At 45.1% G+C, this 19,285-nt stretch overlaps 1 protein-coding gene across 2 annotated transcripts in view; it reads right to left on the reverse strand.

Annotated features, from left to right (window-relative positions):
* The window catches only part of DHX32 (DEAH-box helicase 32 (putative)), a 30,043-nt gene extending 14,097 nt beyond the window's left edge, over nucleotides 1–15,946 (reverse strand). The window contains exons 1-3 of one of the 2 annotated variants that reach the window (XM_075288280.1): nucleotides 15,872–15,946; nucleotides 10,289–10,697; nucleotides 3,138–3,331 (exon numbers count right to left, since the gene is read on the reverse strand). In XM_075288280.1, the coding sequence (XP_075144381.1) occupies nucleotides 3,138–3,331; nucleotides 10,289–10,582 (488 nt within the window). In that variant the 5' untranslated portion in view covers nucleotides 10,583–10,697; nucleotides 15,872–15,946. Of the gene's footprint in view, nucleotides 1–3,137; nucleotides 3,332–10,288; nucleotides 11,230–15,871 lie in introns of those variants that run through there. The other variant, XM_075288278.1, reaches the window with a different exon arrangement.
* Nucleotides 15,947–19,285: the final 3,339 nt, after the last annotated feature.

Here is a 19,285-nt window from a genome sequence, read left to right on the forward strand (position 1 = left end):
TAGTCATCTATGATGCCAAAAGTCCCCGTCTTTCTGCAGCTCTACGGTCCTGTACAGTAATTGTGTTTTCAGTACTGGAAAGTAGAGCCATGAGACGGCAAGGACTCAAAGCATCATAGAGGATTATGAGGCTAGGATTCTTGCTCCTTTCTTAGTGTTTGGCCTGAGAAATATGGCCAACTTCTAGTCATGGACTGAGCCTGACCATGTGAAGCAGGTCTTCTGTTCCGGACCTAAAGGTGATCACTCACCTTGGATACCTATTGGGCGAATGGTTGTTCCTACTTCCCATACGCAAATGTTTTGCTTGGCCAACTGTTGGTTCTCAATGAAGCCCCAGGAGAGTCCAAACCAGCATGTCCCACCATTGTTTGCTTCAGCATCACCATATACATTAGATGGTTGGCAGGACCCCATAAAACTGGTGGGCCTGGCTGATCTATGGTGGGCCTGGCACGTCCATCTAACGTGTATGGCCACAGTGCTATAAAAATGGCCCCTAAAGAACCGGTAGAAAATAATCCCATTTGGAGCCAACTACTTGTCCCAAAGGTCAATTTCTTATGGATTAATTCACAAATAACCTATTAGACCTTATTGATGATCTGTCCAGTGCGTGGACTGAATTTACAAGGTTCCAACGCTACATTTTAATTAATGTATTTCTACAGCATAATAGATCTGAAGTTAGACAAATGAGTCTTCGGACTTTGCACCGTGACAGCCTGATCTAATATAATTCTGCTCCCGTGGCGGTTTCCCTTCCCTGAAATGTTAAAGAACTCGTTATCTAAACTTATTTGTCTTTAAAAAGGTTGCACAATTTTACAACGCCTTGTCAATGAAAGGAGATGACAAAATGAAACGCAACCTCGTGTCACCGCCGCCACCGGACCCGTCGTCTCCTCTCACGCCATGACATTTACCAAACGCTAGCAAAGAGACATATTGGAAAGATGCTAGACAGGGCAACACAATTATGTCAATACGGATAAAATAACAAGCTCGTCTTCTATGGAAAACGCTACACTTAGCGAAACGTAGGACATGGAGGCCTAAACTGCCTGCGATAAAGCGCACCGGGCTATGGAGACGAACGGTGATTGAATAGAGTTATCCATTGTAATGCCTCTCTGTCGAGTACCTTAGTCCGGTGCAGGTATGCCACATCCCAGTGGACACTGCTAGGCATGTTTGCACTATTTTTGCACTGTTTTATGTTGTGTTTGTGCACTGTAATGTAGGTATAGAGTTCTGCAGCTTCCAATGGTGTTGCCCAATATCACCATTGACAGGGAAAACCTTGGTATTAGTCTTCACTGTGAAGAAAGTGCCGAGTAGGAGGAACTTCAGGGTTTCTCCCCTTGCTGGGGCTGTGTGGTGTTCAGGGCAATGTCATCCAACACCAATCATTGAGTTGTTTTATTCATGCCCATGAGTTTGGTGATCCATCCAACAGCGTTATGGTGACCTGTGTTGGGTTGTTGGACCTATAGTCTGAATGGGGCATGTGACTGTGTGGAGTAGGAACCCAATGTTCAGGTGTGGTCCATGTCTTTTCTTTCTATCAACGGGAAATACACAGATAATAAATATATATTCTCTCGATACATGGAGCAATGAACACCGCCATGTATCTGTCAATGAACACCGCCATGTATCTGTGACGATCCAACCCATAACCTTATCCAGTGACTTTGATAAATGAATAAATGTTATGCGAATGTGTGCGGCCGACGCCTGCCGAAATGTCACCATTTATCTCTGCTCAGCACGTGAAGCATAAAAATGAGCGCTGCGCGATAGAAATATGACAGACCAAGTCAGTATAACCAGAGATTATCAAACCCATCGTTCCTAATGTACTCCAAGTCAATGGCGACAAGGAAATTCATTTAGTGAAAATTTTTAATACATTTTTTTTGCAAGATTTGAGTGAAAGTGCACCTAAGCGTTGGAACAACCACTGCTTTTCTATCAGCATTTGTGACATTAATAAATATTTTAATATATTTTATTAACGGATTTTGGCGCCACTTCCATCAATTCTGTATACTCTCTTGAGTATGTGTGTACGGGCTCTAAGACAGCAGGGAATTGATTGTGGAGGAGGGCGTTATATCTGGCCCATTATAAAACATAGAACAGTGGTTTTGGTGTCATATGAAAGAGGAGTTTATGGGCTTTGATATGACACTAAGATTGCCTATTCTGTATTTCCAGAGATATCAATTTCAAACAGAGTCAGAATTGGTATGATGATATCTCTGGAAGTAACTCTGCCATCTTGGAACCCGGGCAGTCCAAAGATCGGAGAGAGCAATGGTTTGTAATGTTAGGGGCATTTTCGGCTAAAGCCACACACTGCAATTTAACATTTAGTTCATCCACTAGCCTCATGTCGAACTAAGCAACATGGTGGTCTCTCCCTGGACACAACTGTACACTACCGTCCCATGCTGGTTGCATGCAGACGAGCAAAACTTTGCACACTGCTAATGGATTTGCAACGATAAAGCTGGCTTGTGCGTCAATTTCCCATGTGGCTAGCACAGGTTTTAACCTTTCACCAGTTCCTCTCCAGCGACCACTGAGGCCTCTTATTGTTCTCAGCGGTCATGTGGGGCACAGGTCTTACAGAGACCGAGACTTGCACCGGGCCTCTTCGTGGTTTGTCCAATTCCTGGACAACCCCTTTAATCTCCAGAAACCCCCTTAAGGCCTAAACTGAATATCTGAAACGTGGTTTTCAAAAGGAGACAACCCTTTTTTAAAAAAATGATCCTTTGGAAAACGTCTCAAAAAAGTAAATTTAGGTTTTTACAAATCTCATTCACATGCGTGTAACATCTGGCCGCTGCAATTTCCCACTGAGGCAAAATGCTTCGGAAAAACACAAAGAAACTGGGTCATGGAGAAATATTACTTATTGTTGGTAACCTGCGGAGATATTGTAACCACATCCTCCACTATTTCACAGATTGGACATATTTTCCTCAGTTCCTTTGTCACCGACTCCTGGCGCTGCGTCTCAATGACCTGCTGGACAAAGGCTGACGGGAAAATAACTGCGCGGCCAGAATGTGCTTTGGAAGCCGTATGAGATCTGAGGGATTAACTAGAAGCTGGGCACAAACCTTAGAACGGTGTCATTTGTACAACAGTTCTCAAAGGGCACGACGTAACCGACTTCATGTCCAATGTTAACATCTAGCTCGTCCGCAACCCTCATGGCGAGCCACACGGCGGTCTGTCTCTGTACCTGAGTGCACACCACCGTCCCATGCTGGTTGTGTGCCGACAAGCAGAACTCTGCGCACCATTGAGGGATCTGCAAAGAGAAGAGAGATATAATAAGTGACTGAATGTCTCAGGACCTGACTGTGGGGTGTACAGAGGAGTCATATGGGACCAACGCCTTACTGAAAGCCTCTCCAAATCTTAGGCCGCATGCACACGACAAAAGTGTACCAAATGAAGAGGGGGAATAGGACAATTTTTCAGTAGAATGCACTTGGATGACACTCGAAGTGACATTGGAGTGCCTTCCCTGATGCATTCACTTCTATGGGGGGCCTCCTAACCATTCATCGAAACGGTACAGCGTATCGGATGCCCCCTTGTGAGAGCCTCAGCTTGCACACTTGGGTGAAATCATGTAATTCTGGTTGCATGCAACCACCAGTAGAGGATACCTATCAACCATCTGAAGTTCAGAGGGACAGTCACAGATTTCAGGTACTCTCCCATTGTCCCAGCCTCAACTATATCTGCGTCTGAAGCATGCGGACCAACTTGAGCACAATGGTGCAGCAGGAACCTGTCAGCTTCCCGCTTCACCATCTGGCCTGTATATGCTACTGTGTGGGGGACCACAAGGGGGACATTATACTGTTTGGTTGAATAAAGAGACTGGATACATAATGTATACTATATATAGCCAGTTCCCCCTGGAGGCAGCTGCGGAAAACCCCTAAGGCAGTGATAGGGCAAGTAGAGAAAGCATTACATTGCAGTGAATGGAGTCCAATGAAAACTGGGTACAAAGAGCTCCCCCTACTGGCAGCTACATGTAAACAGAATTTTGCTACATTGCTCTAAGGTTTTATGACAGGAAGCAGAGGATTTGGAGCTCTGTATCAGAACTGCTTGAGACCCCTTTACCCCCCTAAATAGTATAATATATAACTATAGGCTGCAACCAACAAAAGTTTGATATAAACACTCAGTAACCCCAAAACTACCTTATGGAAAAAAGTATGAGGTCATTATGTTGAATGTAAACAGAGCCAATATGTCCTGTGTCTATATAATATATGGTATATGTACAATGTATGTTGTATATAGTCACAACAATGTAATAGAGAAGGATAAGAAGAGAAAATAGACGTATTACAGGTGTCTGAAACCAAGTGAGCTGCAGCAGGGTTAAATGGCGCGGCGGCTTTCCTATAGCAGTTGTTCCATTCTCAATGACTGGTCAGTGACAACTGAACAGGGAAATAAGGGCATATTAACTGGCAGCTCGCAACAGATGGCCGGGCCAGGAATATATTACATGCTCAGAGAACAGACAGACATGAGCTCAGGAAAGAGAAAAAAAATAATAACGACTCTCCCCGAGACCTGAGAGGGAGAACAAACACTTCTAATGTGACAGGTCCGGAATGAGAAGATAATGGGGCTCGGGGAGGACGCCTATTACTTCTTGTTATATGGATATTTGCAACAGTTCACAATGTGTGTGCTATTGTTGCTATCAGGGAGGTTGTCACTCAGCTTTTCCATTCTCCTGAATGACAAGTCTGCCTAGTTGTGTAGGTGCATGCAACCATTTTTATCGATCCTCCTTGGAAAGGGCACAAATGAACCCAAGTAGGGCGAGCTGCACAGATCTGGGCGTCAGCTCTGGATTTTTGGCAAGGATCCTCTTGTAAAATAAGTGTTGGATTTAATCCTGATGTGTGAACATACTCTGAGAAGACCCACTAATAGCATACGCCACCCACAGGACCCCAAGTGACCGTATATAAGGCACTCCAATGGCCATGTTATAGGAGACAACGAAACACTGGGGCCCAAACACAGTGATCGACAGCAGTCTCTGTATGCATTTCTGCCCCACACCCAGAAGAAATCGGCCTAACCAACATGGAGTCTCAGGCTTCAGAGTCCATGACATGATCGACCAGGATGCATTTTTTTTCAACGTCCTGCTCTAATCTCCGCCTTCCATTGAACGCAATAGAAGGTGCGAACAGGCTCCTAAAGCTGACACTGAGATTTTCAGTACAGAACAAGCAACATACTCCTATTGACATGTATGGGAAGTGGGTTGCCTTTGGGCCCCATGCTTTTTAGATACAACTGTGTATTTTCGCTTTGTGGATGACATGTCTGGAATCCATATTTACCAACGTTTGCTTATACAGCACAGTACAAACAGTCTGTCAAGCCGGATGAAACTCAAACACCGCGCAGGTGGTAAACACGCCGGGGCAGATACTCTGCACCACATTTATCAATGTGCCTATTGCAGTTTGATAAATCTGGTGCATCTTTAGACTGATGATTAGTCTAACTTTACACCACTTTAATGGTTGGCTTAGCTTCCAACATTTTGTATAGAAAAAGAAAGTGAAGACTGTGTCCCAAAACCTAGCTCCTACCCACTCCCAGTCTCTTAAAGGACCAGCGCGTGTCCCTGGCCAATTCCTGCTGGTCTTATCCTAAGTCTGCTTACCCATTTCCCATACACCCAAGCAATAAGGTTCCTAGCTATCTAGACCTGCTAGAAGGTATTCTATCTGACCGGTCTGACTCCTGCCTTGTTCCTGACCCTGCACCTGTCTGCTGTACCAGTCCTGTCTGTGACCCATAATCTGACCCTTGGCTTGTTCTTGACCTCTCACTTATCTGCTATAACCAGTCCTTTCTATGCAAACTCACCTAAACCATGTCACCAGCCCTGCCCCCCTGCTTGGACCTGACCTGTGAATGGCTTGCAGCCCAGTTTACCTGCTTTTGTCTGACCACTTTATGGTCTGATCCCTGGCATTTCCTACTGCCATCTCTTGACCTGTTGGGTCAGCTCTTACCAATACTACGACCATCTCAGGAGATATCACACTGCAGCTTTGGCCTTTCTCCCCGGCTTCTGTTTGTGATAGATTTTCCTCAGTTATTGCATACAAGCAGGAGGCAGAGAGAAAGCAGCATGAAGTTGTATCTCATATGATACACTGGAGACTCTGCACACAGCACACAGATCATATAAACAGGAAGTGTTATACATCTGTCTTAATCTCTTTTAAGGATTGGCTATTAATAGCAAAGTTGCAGAAACCCCCTTAAGGCTAAGGCCCCACGTTGAAGAAACGCAGCTTTTTTGTTGCAAATTTTGTTACGGTTTTATGAGCGGAAGTCAGGAGTGGATTGAGCAGAAGGGAGAAATGAAGGAGCTTCCTATAAGTTTCTCATTCCTTTTGTGGTCACTCTTAGGTTTGGGTCAAAAAAACTCTGCAACAAAAGAAGCTGCGTTTCCGCAACGTGGGGCCTCAGCCTTAAGGCGACATGTTTTTTGTAGCAGACTTTGCTTTTTTTGAGTCAAAGCCAGAGGTAGCTTCAAAAAGAATGGGAAATATAAAGGAAGCTTCTTATACTACTGGCAAAAAAAGACGCAGCAAAATCTGCAACACGATGCAAACACCACAATTTTCTGCACTGTGCGGTCTCAGCCTTAAAGGTGCAAAGTTAAGCAGATCTTTAATATTCATCTCTTAAATGTTTCTTAAAACAACCACTGAACATGCGGAGTCGAGGATGTCAGTGGGATGTGTGGATGCCGCAAGCTACATAAACTCAGGAAGGTGTAAATTCTGCAATGTAATCCCAAGAAAGACAAAATGACAATATGATTGCGGCAGCCGCTGTGAAGAAAGCTTCTTGTAGTGATAGGAGATGTCACCTCACGCTGGGAAGGTAAGACAGGCAGCCAAGCCACGCTCTCTCCCATACAGAGAAACATGTCTTCTAGCTACCAGCGGCCCTATACCCTCTTCCTGCAGACGTCCTGTCATTTCGTGCTATAGCCATGAGTATGGATGTACGGAAACAGACAAGAAGGGATGACAGAAGATTTTGGTGCATACAATTGCTGTATACCTGTATTAGATGGAAAGCCTGATCTCTCCAGAAACCAAAACTTTTGAGAAGGTATCTGAGAGATGATCCCACAATCCAAAAGACTCAGGGGTACCACCAACTACTCGGACGGTGATCTTCCTGATGGTCACCATAATGAGCAGGGGTTTCGATGGTGGTCAATTTACAATTTAGGGTCGAAAATTTTGCATTTCCAAGTGAAGAAAGGATCAACCACATTCCCTTGAAGGGGATAGGGATTTATAACAAGTCTCCCTTGGATGCTAGGACATGGCTAGCTACCCTAGTCTTCAGCAAAGTTAGAGGCCAAGACTAGATGGTCCCCTCTACTAGACAGGTCAGGGATTGAAAGGCATGAAGAACCTAAAAGGTCACAACCTTATAATAGTCTGTCAAAGGAGTATCCATAAAGGCCACTTACCCCCTAACCCCCGCTTTCATGGTCATTTGGAGATTCAGCAATCTCCACCGATCATCAGATTACCTTAAAGGGGCTCTATCAGCAAAATCATGCTGATAGAGCCCCACATATGCGTGAATAGCCTTTAAAAAGGCTATTCAGGCACCGTAAAAGTTATATTAAACCACCCCACCCCACCCATTTTAAAATAAAACCCTAAAACAGAAAGTGATAAACTTACCGAACGTGCATGGTGGGCGGGCATTCAGGGTGCGCCGTCTTCTTCATCCACGCCTCCTCTTCCTCCGATGTCCTCAGGTCCCGTCTTCCTCCGGCGCTCGCGAACTGACATTGCTTAAAAAAAATGGCCTGGGCGAATGCGCAGTAGCCGTAGTAGAAGCCGCATGCTACTGCACATGCGCCAAGGCCATTTTTTTTTTTAGCAATGTCAGTTCGCGAGCGCCGGAGGAAGACGGGACCCGAGGACATCGGAGGAAGAAGAGCCATGGATGAAGAAGACGGCGCACCCTGAATGCCCGCCCACCGTGCATGTTCGGTAAGTTTATCACATTCTGTTTTAGGGTTTTATTTTAAAATGGGGGGTGGTTTAATGTAACTTTTACGGTGCCTGAATAGCCTTTTTAAAGGCTATTCACGCATATGTGGGGCTCTATCAGCATGTTTTTGCTGATAGAGCCCCTTTAACCCCTTATCCTGTGGATAGGACATAAGTTGCTCTCCTGCACAAACCCCTTTAATTCCTTATTCCCCATTAATTTCCCTTTAATAGACGTAAATGCATCATGAAACGCACCCCGAGTATCACCCGAGTGACTTCTGCTGCAAAATCAGCTCCCCCTTATATGCATACTCATTGCATCCGAGCTGACTCCATAGTACTCTAACCTCGGGACAGAAGGTGGATCAGCTCACATTTTGGGTGCTAGTTCCGATCACATGACCCAAAGTTGGAATCAAACCAGAAACCCGAGTTCAGTAAAACCCCCAAATTTTAACACAGTCCTAGTAATCCCTTGTTCCATTCACTGACAGCAAGAAGAAATCGAGACAAAGTATTTCCGAAAATTATACAATGTTTAACCTTCATTTATATAAAATTGGGAAACGTCTTGCGCTCTCAGCTCCTAACAATCCATACTAACATGCACTTTTAGCAATGGTGTGCCACGATACGCTGCAGCACATCTACACTCCATCTCAACCTGTTCACCGAGTCTTATTGTGTCACCCAAGGCATGTCCGCCCCTGAAAGGTGCTGTGTGCACATCACATGGAGGGGTCATATGTTGAAATCGCAGCACAAAGTTCACCGAAACCCAAAGCAGCAAAACAAAGAAGATCTTGCAGTTTATTAACATCACTAAATAAATATATACCGCACTCAGACACAGAATGTGCGGGGGAAGATGACGTCAGGGCAAGGTTTTACGACATAAACAAATCTGGTGCAGTCACTCAGGGCTGACTTCTGTGCACTTCCACCTATATTTCCACCTATATAACATATTCCACCAGTGGTGTGCAACAGCCTCAGCCCGGGGCATAGTCTTGTGTAATATACAGCTTTGTAGCTTTATAAAACCACCAATAAAATCATAAAAATATATTGCTGGATGACAGAATGCAAACGTGTCCGGGTAAAGAGTCGCTTGCACCTTGTAAAAAAACAATGCACTTAAAAAGGGCTACGCTAGGACTAAATACTGATTTTAGAGCCTCACGAATGAGCTGTTTAAAGTGCCACTTGCTTCCACTTTACAGGCCTCGAGACCTGCTTGCAGCTCAGTCCCAATCAAGCAAACGGGGCTGAGCTGCAATACAATCCCTTATAGTCCTGTAAGATCTAAGAAGCCGCCTGCAAAAAAATCTAGTATCCAGTGAAACCCCTGACTATTTATGAATGCTTAGATGCAGTATTTAGTTTCCTTTGACAACAAAAATCTGCCCCATGTGAACGTGCCCTAAAGCTGGTCAACTAGCTTAGAGATTAAGCAAATACACACATTAGATAGGTGACTGGTTCCTTAGAAAACAACAGGTTTGACCAATGTTTGACTAATGTTGGTCAGTTTCTTAATACGAGTGTATTTTTATGCCCCTATTTGTCCTCCAGCCCCAACCGTGGATTTAATGATCCAGACGAGATCCCAAAGATACTGTTATATCACCAGAACCATGACTTGGTCAGGAATTGTAGACATAACATGAAGGCACAAAGTGTTTCAGGGTGTAGGGACAAGTGCAGATTTCACAAAACTCTCCGTAGAGGTCCCTATGCTGATGGGTACCATTCTCAACATGGCAACTTTGTCACGACTCCTATCGCGTGATCAAGCATCGCCATGTTGCCCTGCAACGCCTTCTCTAATGTAAGTGAATGGCATTGCCACCTACCAGATGTTGTGACCACGTCTTATTGACCGAGTTGCAGTTGCAAAACCCTTAAGTCATAGAAAAACTTCATTAGTTGCAGGGTCACATGGTGATCTTTAGTCATAGTCAAAGTGACTGGGTAGTGTTGAACAAAAGACCTTCAAAAAGCTGCAAAAAATAAAATTACCGCCACCACTAGGTCTATATAGTACTGCATATTACCGTAACTGCTAGGTCTATGTAGTACAGCAACTACATCCACATAAAGTATACAAGTACAGGGATTAAACAGTGCAAAGTTCCCACAAGCAACAGGTGCCGAAGACTTACTTGAGAACTCTTCCCGCTCTTTGCCCCTCCAGAGACCACCACAATCTGGTTGTCCAGTAAACTCTCCAAGAAGACATATTTACATTTCCAAATAGGAAGACTTTCCCTTTGTTTCAGGAGTTCATAAAACCGGGAAGAGTACGGTAAACCATCAAAAGGATTTAGCTCCAAGTCATCGAGCAGCCCTTCATCGACGTCGCTGGCGCCGGACTCATCCAGGAAACAGCTCTTCTCCGGTGACACCGTCAACAAATCATCGGCTTCTTTGGGAGACCCTGGCAGAAGAGCCATCATCGGGGGGTCCTTCCCATGAATCCAGGGACTTCTTCAAACAACTCCGGTCCAAAAGTTTGCACCATCTGTTCCTCCAGACTTTCACGAGGTTTGGAGGGACTTAGAGAGTTGTGAGCTGTAGAAAGGAGTTTTGGAAGCGGTTAGATGGGCAGAAGGAGGACATATCTGCAGTAAATAAGACAAGGAGATCCTAAAATCACTTCCCTAGAGTTCTTATTGTGCTTGTGTAGACAATGATTAAGCAAAGACCGGTCAGGCCAACCCTCCTTTACACGTGTCTGGATCCTGATTGACTGCGAATACAAAGCACCGGCAGTGAGGCGATTGTGGAGATGGTCATGTGGTGACCTAATCCCAAAACAAAAGCCCTCAACCGTGCACTATGGGAAGTAAAAAGCAGCTGACGGAGCACTGGGGCTGCTCTGGTTACTACGTTGCAGCTGCTACATGAAACTCATGAAGACGGTACAAAAATATAATGACACATATCAAGTATTATTTGTAAGAGCGGCCACAGAAACAAGGCTGACGTGACAGCTCGGTGCACGCTGGTGCGTAACCTACATACAAGGCTATTGTTATTGGATACAGGAGGTTGACCTATATTTACACAAGGCAGTGTGCAAGACAACCAGGAACACAGACGAAGCTAAAAGGACGGAAGAGAGAATAATAAGAGTAACATTAGAAGATGTAATAATGATGGGAACATTTACATTCTAATAGAAGAAATATTTCGGAAACATTACGTAAGTGTCAGATCCACGTGCAGACTCTGCTGACAATGTCATTTCTGAAATGACGCCCAAAATCCAGACAATTATATTATAATTAAGGGAAAGACAGACACGTGGGAGAGAGAAGTGATGTAAGCGAACACTTCTCTGGCTGAGGCCACACGTTGCAGATTTTGTTGCTGTTTTTGCGCCAAAGCCAAGAATGGTGACAAAAGAAACGGGAAATATATAGGAAGTTCTTAGACTTCTGCCTTCTATTCAATGCACTCCTGGATCAAAAAAAATGAAGCAAAATCTGCAACAAAAAAGCTGCGTTTCTGCAACATGGGGCCTCAGCCTTAGGCCCCACTGGGCGTAAACGGAGTGATAAAGCTCTGCAGGAAGAACCGCTGCGTGATCACATTGCGGTTCTTTCCGCAGCGCTTTGAAGAGAAAGTTCACGGAGTTTTCCTCTGCAGACTTTCTCTTAACAGTATATCTACAGGAAAGCCGCCGGCGTTTCCGTAGATATAATTGACATGCTGTGATTTACATAGCCGCAACGGCTTTGCAAATCGCAGCGTGTCCACACTGCGATCTTTTCCGCAAAGTGGGGATGGGATTCGCATGAATCCACTTTGCAAGCACTGTACAACGCAGTGTCTCTGTTGCAGGCAAATCGCGGCGTTTACGCCCAGTGGGGCCCCAGCCTTAAAAGGTTTTTTTAATTGACAGCCTATTCTTAGGATGGTTCATCAATTGAAGGTCTGTGGAGGCCTAAGATCCAGATCCCTGAGAATCAGGTGTATGAAGCAGCAGTAGTACCCCCTGTGCTCCGCTTTCGCCTCACAGACCATGTGATGTCACATTCATCAGTCACATGGGCTAATTGCACCTCAGTCCCATTCAAGTGAATAGGGCTAAGCTGCAATACCAAGAATAGCCTCTATATAAGAGGCACAATTCTTTACAAGTCTAGAAGGGCCTTCAGTCATTACAACTGCGACAAACAAAACTTCCTTGTGCAGAACAATTGATTTCTATCCGAATCTAAAGTCTGTGGTTACTGAGAATCAGTCCCCTAGTAACCCAAGCAAATACACGGCCTGTGCATTCATCCATATTGCAACGGTGAGATCAGGAAGTGACCCTTGTCACGGTTATAAAATACAATCAAAGGTTACGCGGCGCTATGTACACAGCTGTAACCAGATCTACCACCATAACCCTCTGCAGAGAATTCTACATTAGATATACGGAGTCAGCCGCACCCTGCTTAGGTGGATTCACCACTGGCAAGAAAGGGGTTCTCTTTTTTTCTATAGCCACCCCTGTTCCCGGTCCCCCCTTCACAGAGGCTTATAGTTTGCGGGACATACCGTACTTTTTAATGGAACCATTTATTATTCTGTACAATGTACTGGGAAGCTGTAAAAGAATTCAGAATGGGCTGGTCATAGACTTTGATCATGGGCATAAGCGTCGGGTTTCTGCTTAAAGTTTGGCCGCCATTTTTAAAGACCTGACATCCGCTGTAATAATACAAGAGATGCTGGTAAGGGGTTAATATCAAATGGGTGGTGTGTTCTGACACTGTCGGGCTCTGACTGGAGCTCTGAGTCACGCCCCCTTGCCTGTTGCTCCCTGACACCACCCACTTGACATTATAGTCAAGAATGTCTAGCATATCAGGCACCAAAACTAACTGCACAGATTCCCCAGTAACGGCGGGGGCTAAAGAAGAAATTGGAACTGCGCCGGAGTCAGTGAAGTGGCGACTATTAAAGGATGCAAAGATCTGAACTTAGTGGAGGTGGTGAAAGGTTCCCTTTGAAAAGAGATATTTCTAGGCCCTGTACAGACACTGTGTTGTACAGTGCAGCTTTCTATCAGTTTCCAGCTCACATCTCACAGTCACTAACCTAACCGCTTTATCTAATCCATCTCAGAGGTAATTTGGCTTATGCTGAGTGAAAGGTCAATTTAAAGGGATGGTCAGGGAGCAGCCGCTGCGTGGAGATCCAGGCAGATGTCAACGTCTGTGTTGCTTTGTTCCACAGAAGAATTTAAGGAAGATTCCATCAAAGACAAACGCTCAAGGGCAATTGGCGGCTTCACTGCCAGCTGTCTAGTAATGCAAGGCAGCCCAGTGACAGGCTACGGAGCAACTGCTTAGAGAGCACCTGGACTTCTCTAGAGGCGAACTTTACATGGGAGAATCTCTATTTGCATCTTTTTTTTTGTTCCCATGATTTCCATAATTTGCTGAAAATCTACGGAAGCTACGGAATTTTTAACAGCAGTTTTGCAGCAGTCCCAAAGTAATAATTGTTTCCCCAGGGTCTGTGACAACCCCTAAAAGGCCGTGAAATAGCCAAGGACAATTCAAAGGAGTCCAGGAAAGGTGAGGGCACACGGATTTATTATATTTCGGCATCTCAGTTGGGCCTGAAGACCTCTGAGTGCCCTCTTCCATCAGAATAACGCATGCACAAGCCTTGGATTTTGCTGCTATTTTGTATTTTGCAAAATTTTTGCATGCTTTGATAAAAACAAACAAAAACATCAAGGCAAAAAGATGGGACGTATACCATAAGTGAAGAAACCCTACTTAAGGGTGCATTCACACTGAGTAAACGCTAGCTTATTTTGTAGAGTAAAATTACACTTGTAAATTTTGCTATCCCATTGACTTCAATGATATTTTTTTTACAAGTGTAAAAATACGCCTGTAAAAAATACGCCTGTAAAAAATACGCCTGTAAAAAATACGCCTGTAAAATGTCATTGAAGTCAATGGGATAGCAAAATTTACAAGTGTAATTTTACTCTACAAAATAAGCTAGCATTTACTCAGTGTGAATGCACCCTAAGGTTGGGACAGGTCTAATTGGGGCTCCTCTCTAAAATTTAAATATTTGCAAAAAAAAAATTTCCAGAAACTTTTTTTTTTGGCTTAGAAATTTTCTCCATGTTATTTCTTAATGATGTCTTATAACGTCTGCCTCGCTATCACTCGGCTGACAGACAGAAGATATGTCGCTATGATGGAGGGCATGAACTGGCACTCGCCTTCATCAGAGCCACTACCAGATTTCAGGCTTCTGCATATTTTACGTTGTCTCATTAACTGGAGGAGCGTTGCTGCCCTCTTAAAAGCTTCAGCACTCAGCCCAATATCTCGCACACTTTTACGGATATAAATGGGCCGGGATTTATTAAAGTCTGTCATTTCCCATTACCGCAACAGCCATTGAAATTGAATTTTAAAGGCAAAAAGATGGAAGATTGAGGGATTAATATGAGCTGCAGAATGAATTTTGGGGAGGAGGGATTAGGGTGTGACGATGGGGTGCTCAGTGGTGGGATGATCATTAAAGGGATTGTCCAGGATTTGGAGCAACTTTAGGGGCGGTGAGGTCATGTGTAAAACAAAATAAACTCATCTATCCCTATATAGTAGACACACAGGATTACTGTATATACCATCTTATGGCAGGAAAGTGACAGGACAGGACAGGTGCAGAAACACAACAGCTGAGGTTGTACGTACAATAAAAAACCTCCCTCCCTCCAAATCAGTATAAGGCTGTGTTCACACTACCACATGCCGTCGGCATTTTTAGAGGATGACACTTGTAGCCATCTTATCAATGTCTTAATTTAGACATCCATTTTTTTCTGTGGGTCTGCAGGATAACATTTTTGCCAAGGGACATTTACGGGAATCATTTTTTGCAATGTGGTCAAAACCGCAGGTTTTTAATGCAAAATCATCTCGTGTAAGGGTCAGTTCACACTAGCGCTGCGGACTCCGTCCCCCATTCCTAAAGCAGGACTTTTCAGGGGAAACCCAAAGGACCCCATTATAGTCTATGGGGTGACCTCTTCTTAAGCGGATAAGGTTTCCATTTTTCGGATGCCCAGGTAGACCTGAAGAAACGAAACCTGAACACTAGTGTGAACCTTGTGTACGTTTATCCTATAAAAATACTAGTTTACGCTACCATTGCAAATTTGTATCTTTTTACATTAAAACAAGTCTTAGGGAGCCTTCACACGGAGTGAACGCGCGTGTATTTTTGCAAAATACATGTGTACAAATAAGACTCCCATTGACTTCAATGACATTTTACAGGCATATTTTTACACGTGTATTTTGCAAAAATACACACGTGTTTACTCCGTGTGAAGGCTCCCTTAGGCCATATTCAGACAACGCAGTTGGTAACCATATTAAAAGACAGTAGTCAAAAATCCTGAGCTGATACGGTTTTGCGATGTGGCAATAACGGCGCGGTCACCATTGCATATCACAGTAACACCACAAATGATGTTTTTATCTGCATTTTACTGCAAGCTCTGACATAACAAAGCCAATACATAGGACAAGAAGAGTTGTCATAGGGAGATGCCATTGGTGATCATGAATGCAATTGTGTATCACTAACATCACCCCACCAAGCAATGACTACAAGGTTACTGACCCCACAGATTGCCTATAACCACGGAGGGGCCTGGATAATAACATATGTTACACATACATGTACACAGACACACGGCTACATGTTACCTGTACACGCCCGCTCCCTGCCACGTTTGACCCTGCCATGATTACCTATGCGCTTGTCGCACTCCTTAGCCGTGACCTTTTTGGACCCGCAGGCTTCCGTACTCCGTACGGGTCCCCGGCCGTTACTATGACTACTGCACTACGCTGTGACCCACGCCAGTGTAGAGCAGCATGGAGGCGGCAGGTAACCTCAGCCCTCTTGTGTATACACGTATATGTGCGGTATATAGGTGTATGTTACCTGTGTCATGGCCGAGGTGCTGGGGGAGGCGGAGTGTCTGCGCTGCTGCTGCTGCCTCCTCTCATTACTACAGGCAGGGACTTGTTGTGTATGGTGGAAACTGCAGCTAGTGTGGAACTACAACTCCCAGCATGCTGTGCTTTCTGCAGTACCTGGGAGATGTAGTTCCCTGCAGGGGGAGGGGCACAGGTTGCAGGTCACCAGGGTTGTAGCTGTGAGGGGCACATATTGGGCCCTAAATGTCCCATGAGGTTGGGACCCCATTACAGATTCTGCATTGGGACCCCTGGGGTTCAAGCTACCCCTCTGCAGATCACTGAACTACAGATAGCTGCATATGTAATATATACATAGAGTTTTATATATAAGATCTCTGCTGGAGCCGAGACTGAAAAACTGATAATTTAAAGGTTTTTTTTTGGATTTGTGGGGTTTACACCATCAATTACTGATCTTTAGGATGAAGGGACACGGCGACGCTTATGGTTAACCAGTGGTCACATCTAGATTCACTTCAGTAGAGCAGTGGACTGGGGTCCCATTATTCCCCCAAATAGCAGGTGGACATACCTGTCAGACCCCAGATCTATCCTTCAGGATTGCTCATCACTATCAGATTGGCGGTGGTCTGACACCCAGCACCCTCAGCATTCAGTTTTCATCAGTAGCTGATACTCAGAGAATGGAGCAGGAAGCAGTCAGCGCTGTTCACTGTGTAGTGATCAGTAACCAAGTTTGGCCACTGCACAGAGAACAGCGCTGTCTACTTCCTGTTCCAGTCTCTGTATACTAGCTGCTGAGAACAGAGGATCAGTGAGGGTGCCGGGTGTCAGACCTTCATGTTCTGATGTTGATGACCCATCTGTATTTTTATACCAGATATATATTTGTAGTCCGGAAAGGTATACTTCCCCGGCTTTATTGAACAGTTGAGCCAGCGTTGCGAGTATTAGAGATGAGTCCAAGACAACTCTACAACAGAGCCATTTGGGACCCTAAACCCCTGGTCCACAAGGATTTGTGCATGTTTAGTGTCCCACATCAACCTGACAAGTTCCCTTTAATAACATGGACTTCTGGGATTACTTGGAGTAGAATACGAGGTCACTTCTGCAGGCGGTTGCCATTCATTCTCAATGTAATCTTGTCTGCAGTGTCCTGTTATCCGGGGCCCGGTGTCCATCCAGCGTCCTAGTGTACAATCCAGGCGCGCACATCTCAGCTCTCATCACTCTGCTGGGAGTCATTCTCTCTTATGATTCACTTGTTTGCGACAGAATTGCTATTTCAGACTGCGGTAGTCTCCAGGGTCTATTAACTAAGTCATGATTTGCTGTAACATGCGGTGACGCAGCTGCCTCAGGTTCGTATGATATTACAGAAGCCACATCTGTGGAAGGCGAAGGAGCGCTGAAATTATTGCACTTTATCACTCTATCGCTTCCTGCAGGTTTATCCAGCTGGGGAGGAATTGCCAATAATTCCAAGAAAACTCAAGTGGATTTCACATTTTCTCCCGCTACACTGCAGAAATCTGCGTTTCTTAAAGGGGATGTCTGCTTAAGAACACCCATTCTCATAGACCCTACTAGGGTATTCCAAATTAAGTGGGGTCCTCTGTTCAAGGAGCTGATCTATTAGCCAGAGCTGAGAGTGAGTATGTTGAGATCCCCTCTCAAGTTATTCAGTCAGTGGTGCATCGGATAGGACCGGTCCTATTTTGTGGTCCGGGCGGGAAGGGGTTGTCTAAGATCAAACAAAATTGTAAGATTGCTGTAGCAATGACTTAGGTGTGATAGACAGGATATGCCATTACACTCCACTAATGACCAGAGTTTTCCGAAATGACATAAATGATCCCATTGTTTGGCATCCTCATGAGTTCCCTTCTGTGTAACGTGTGCAAGATATAGATATACACTGCACTGTATATATATTATGGTGTATAGAGACACCGGCCGTGCCACAGTTCTGTTTCCGTCCGAAATCCCTGGAATTGTCTATCATTATATATTAGGATAGGTGAGGGATTTTTTTTTGTGTGTTTGCTGTGAGCAGTTCAGCACTCAGGAGAGATTGGTAAAATGTCAGGTTCTGGCCCAGTCTTAACTACGCATCTCATGTAATAATTCTGCGATGCCGCGCACGCCAATTGCCAATCTTAATCCCAGTTGTGTCTCCAGCCACGTTTCTTCAATATTCTCAATTAAAATGCAGTTTACTTCCCGACATCTCGCACGTTCTTCATTTTAATCATATGTGTGACCCTTTAATGATGATCACTCCCTGGTACAAAGTGTTAAACTTCACAAGAAGACATTCTGCACTCTTTTATTTAGGTAGTTGTCACGCTCGTGACCAAATGATGTCTCAGTTTTACTTAGTGCTATCAGGGCCGGCGTCAGCGCACGGCATAGTCGGGCAAGTGCCGGGGCCACAGAGCCTCTGGGGGCCCCCCGGCACTTGCCTGTCCCGATTTCCGACGGACGCCAATGAGCTGAATACATAGACGATTAAAGCAGGAACTGTGAGCGCATCTCCTGCTTTAAAGTCGCGGCCGGGCTTGCGTGTGTAGGCGCGATGACGTCATCACATCGCGCTTACACACTCACGCCGGGCCGCGGCTTTAAAGCAGGAGCTGCGCTCACAGTTCCTGCTTTAATCGCTATGTGACTGGAGTGAGAGAGAGGAGCGTCGGGGGAACGATGGAAGTGAGTGTGTTTGTTTTGTATTATATTAAGGTGGAACGGCATGACATTGGGAAGATGAAGGGGGTGGGGAGAGAACGGCATGAAACTGGGGTCAGAGAAGGAGGGGGCCCAATGAAACTGGGGGGCAAATGAAGGGGAGGGGGGAATGGCATGACACTGGGGACAGAGATGAAGGTGGCCCAATGAAACTGGGGGGGGCAAATGAAGGGGAGGGGGGGAACGGCATGACACTGGGGCAGATGGGGGGGTGGAACAGCATGACACTGGGGCAGAGACGGGGGACATGAAACTGTGGGCAGATGAAGGGGGAGAACGTGATGAAACTGGGGACAGAGGTGGAGGGGGGGACATGAAACTGGGGGCAGAGGAAAGGTGTATATGAAACTGGGGGAGAGATGGAGGGGGGGCATATCATTTACGGGTGACTGTAGGAGGATTATACTCTGTGGGAGCACATGATAA

The sequence above is a fragment of the Leptodactylus fuscus genome, chromosome 10, assembly GCF_031893055.1.
Source record: "Leptodactylus fuscus isolate aLepFus1 chromosome 10, aLepFus1.hap2, whole genome shotgun sequence".
Taxonomy (NCBI): Eukaryota; Metazoa; Chordata; class Amphibia; order Anura; family Leptodactylidae; genus Leptodactylus; species Leptodactylus fuscus.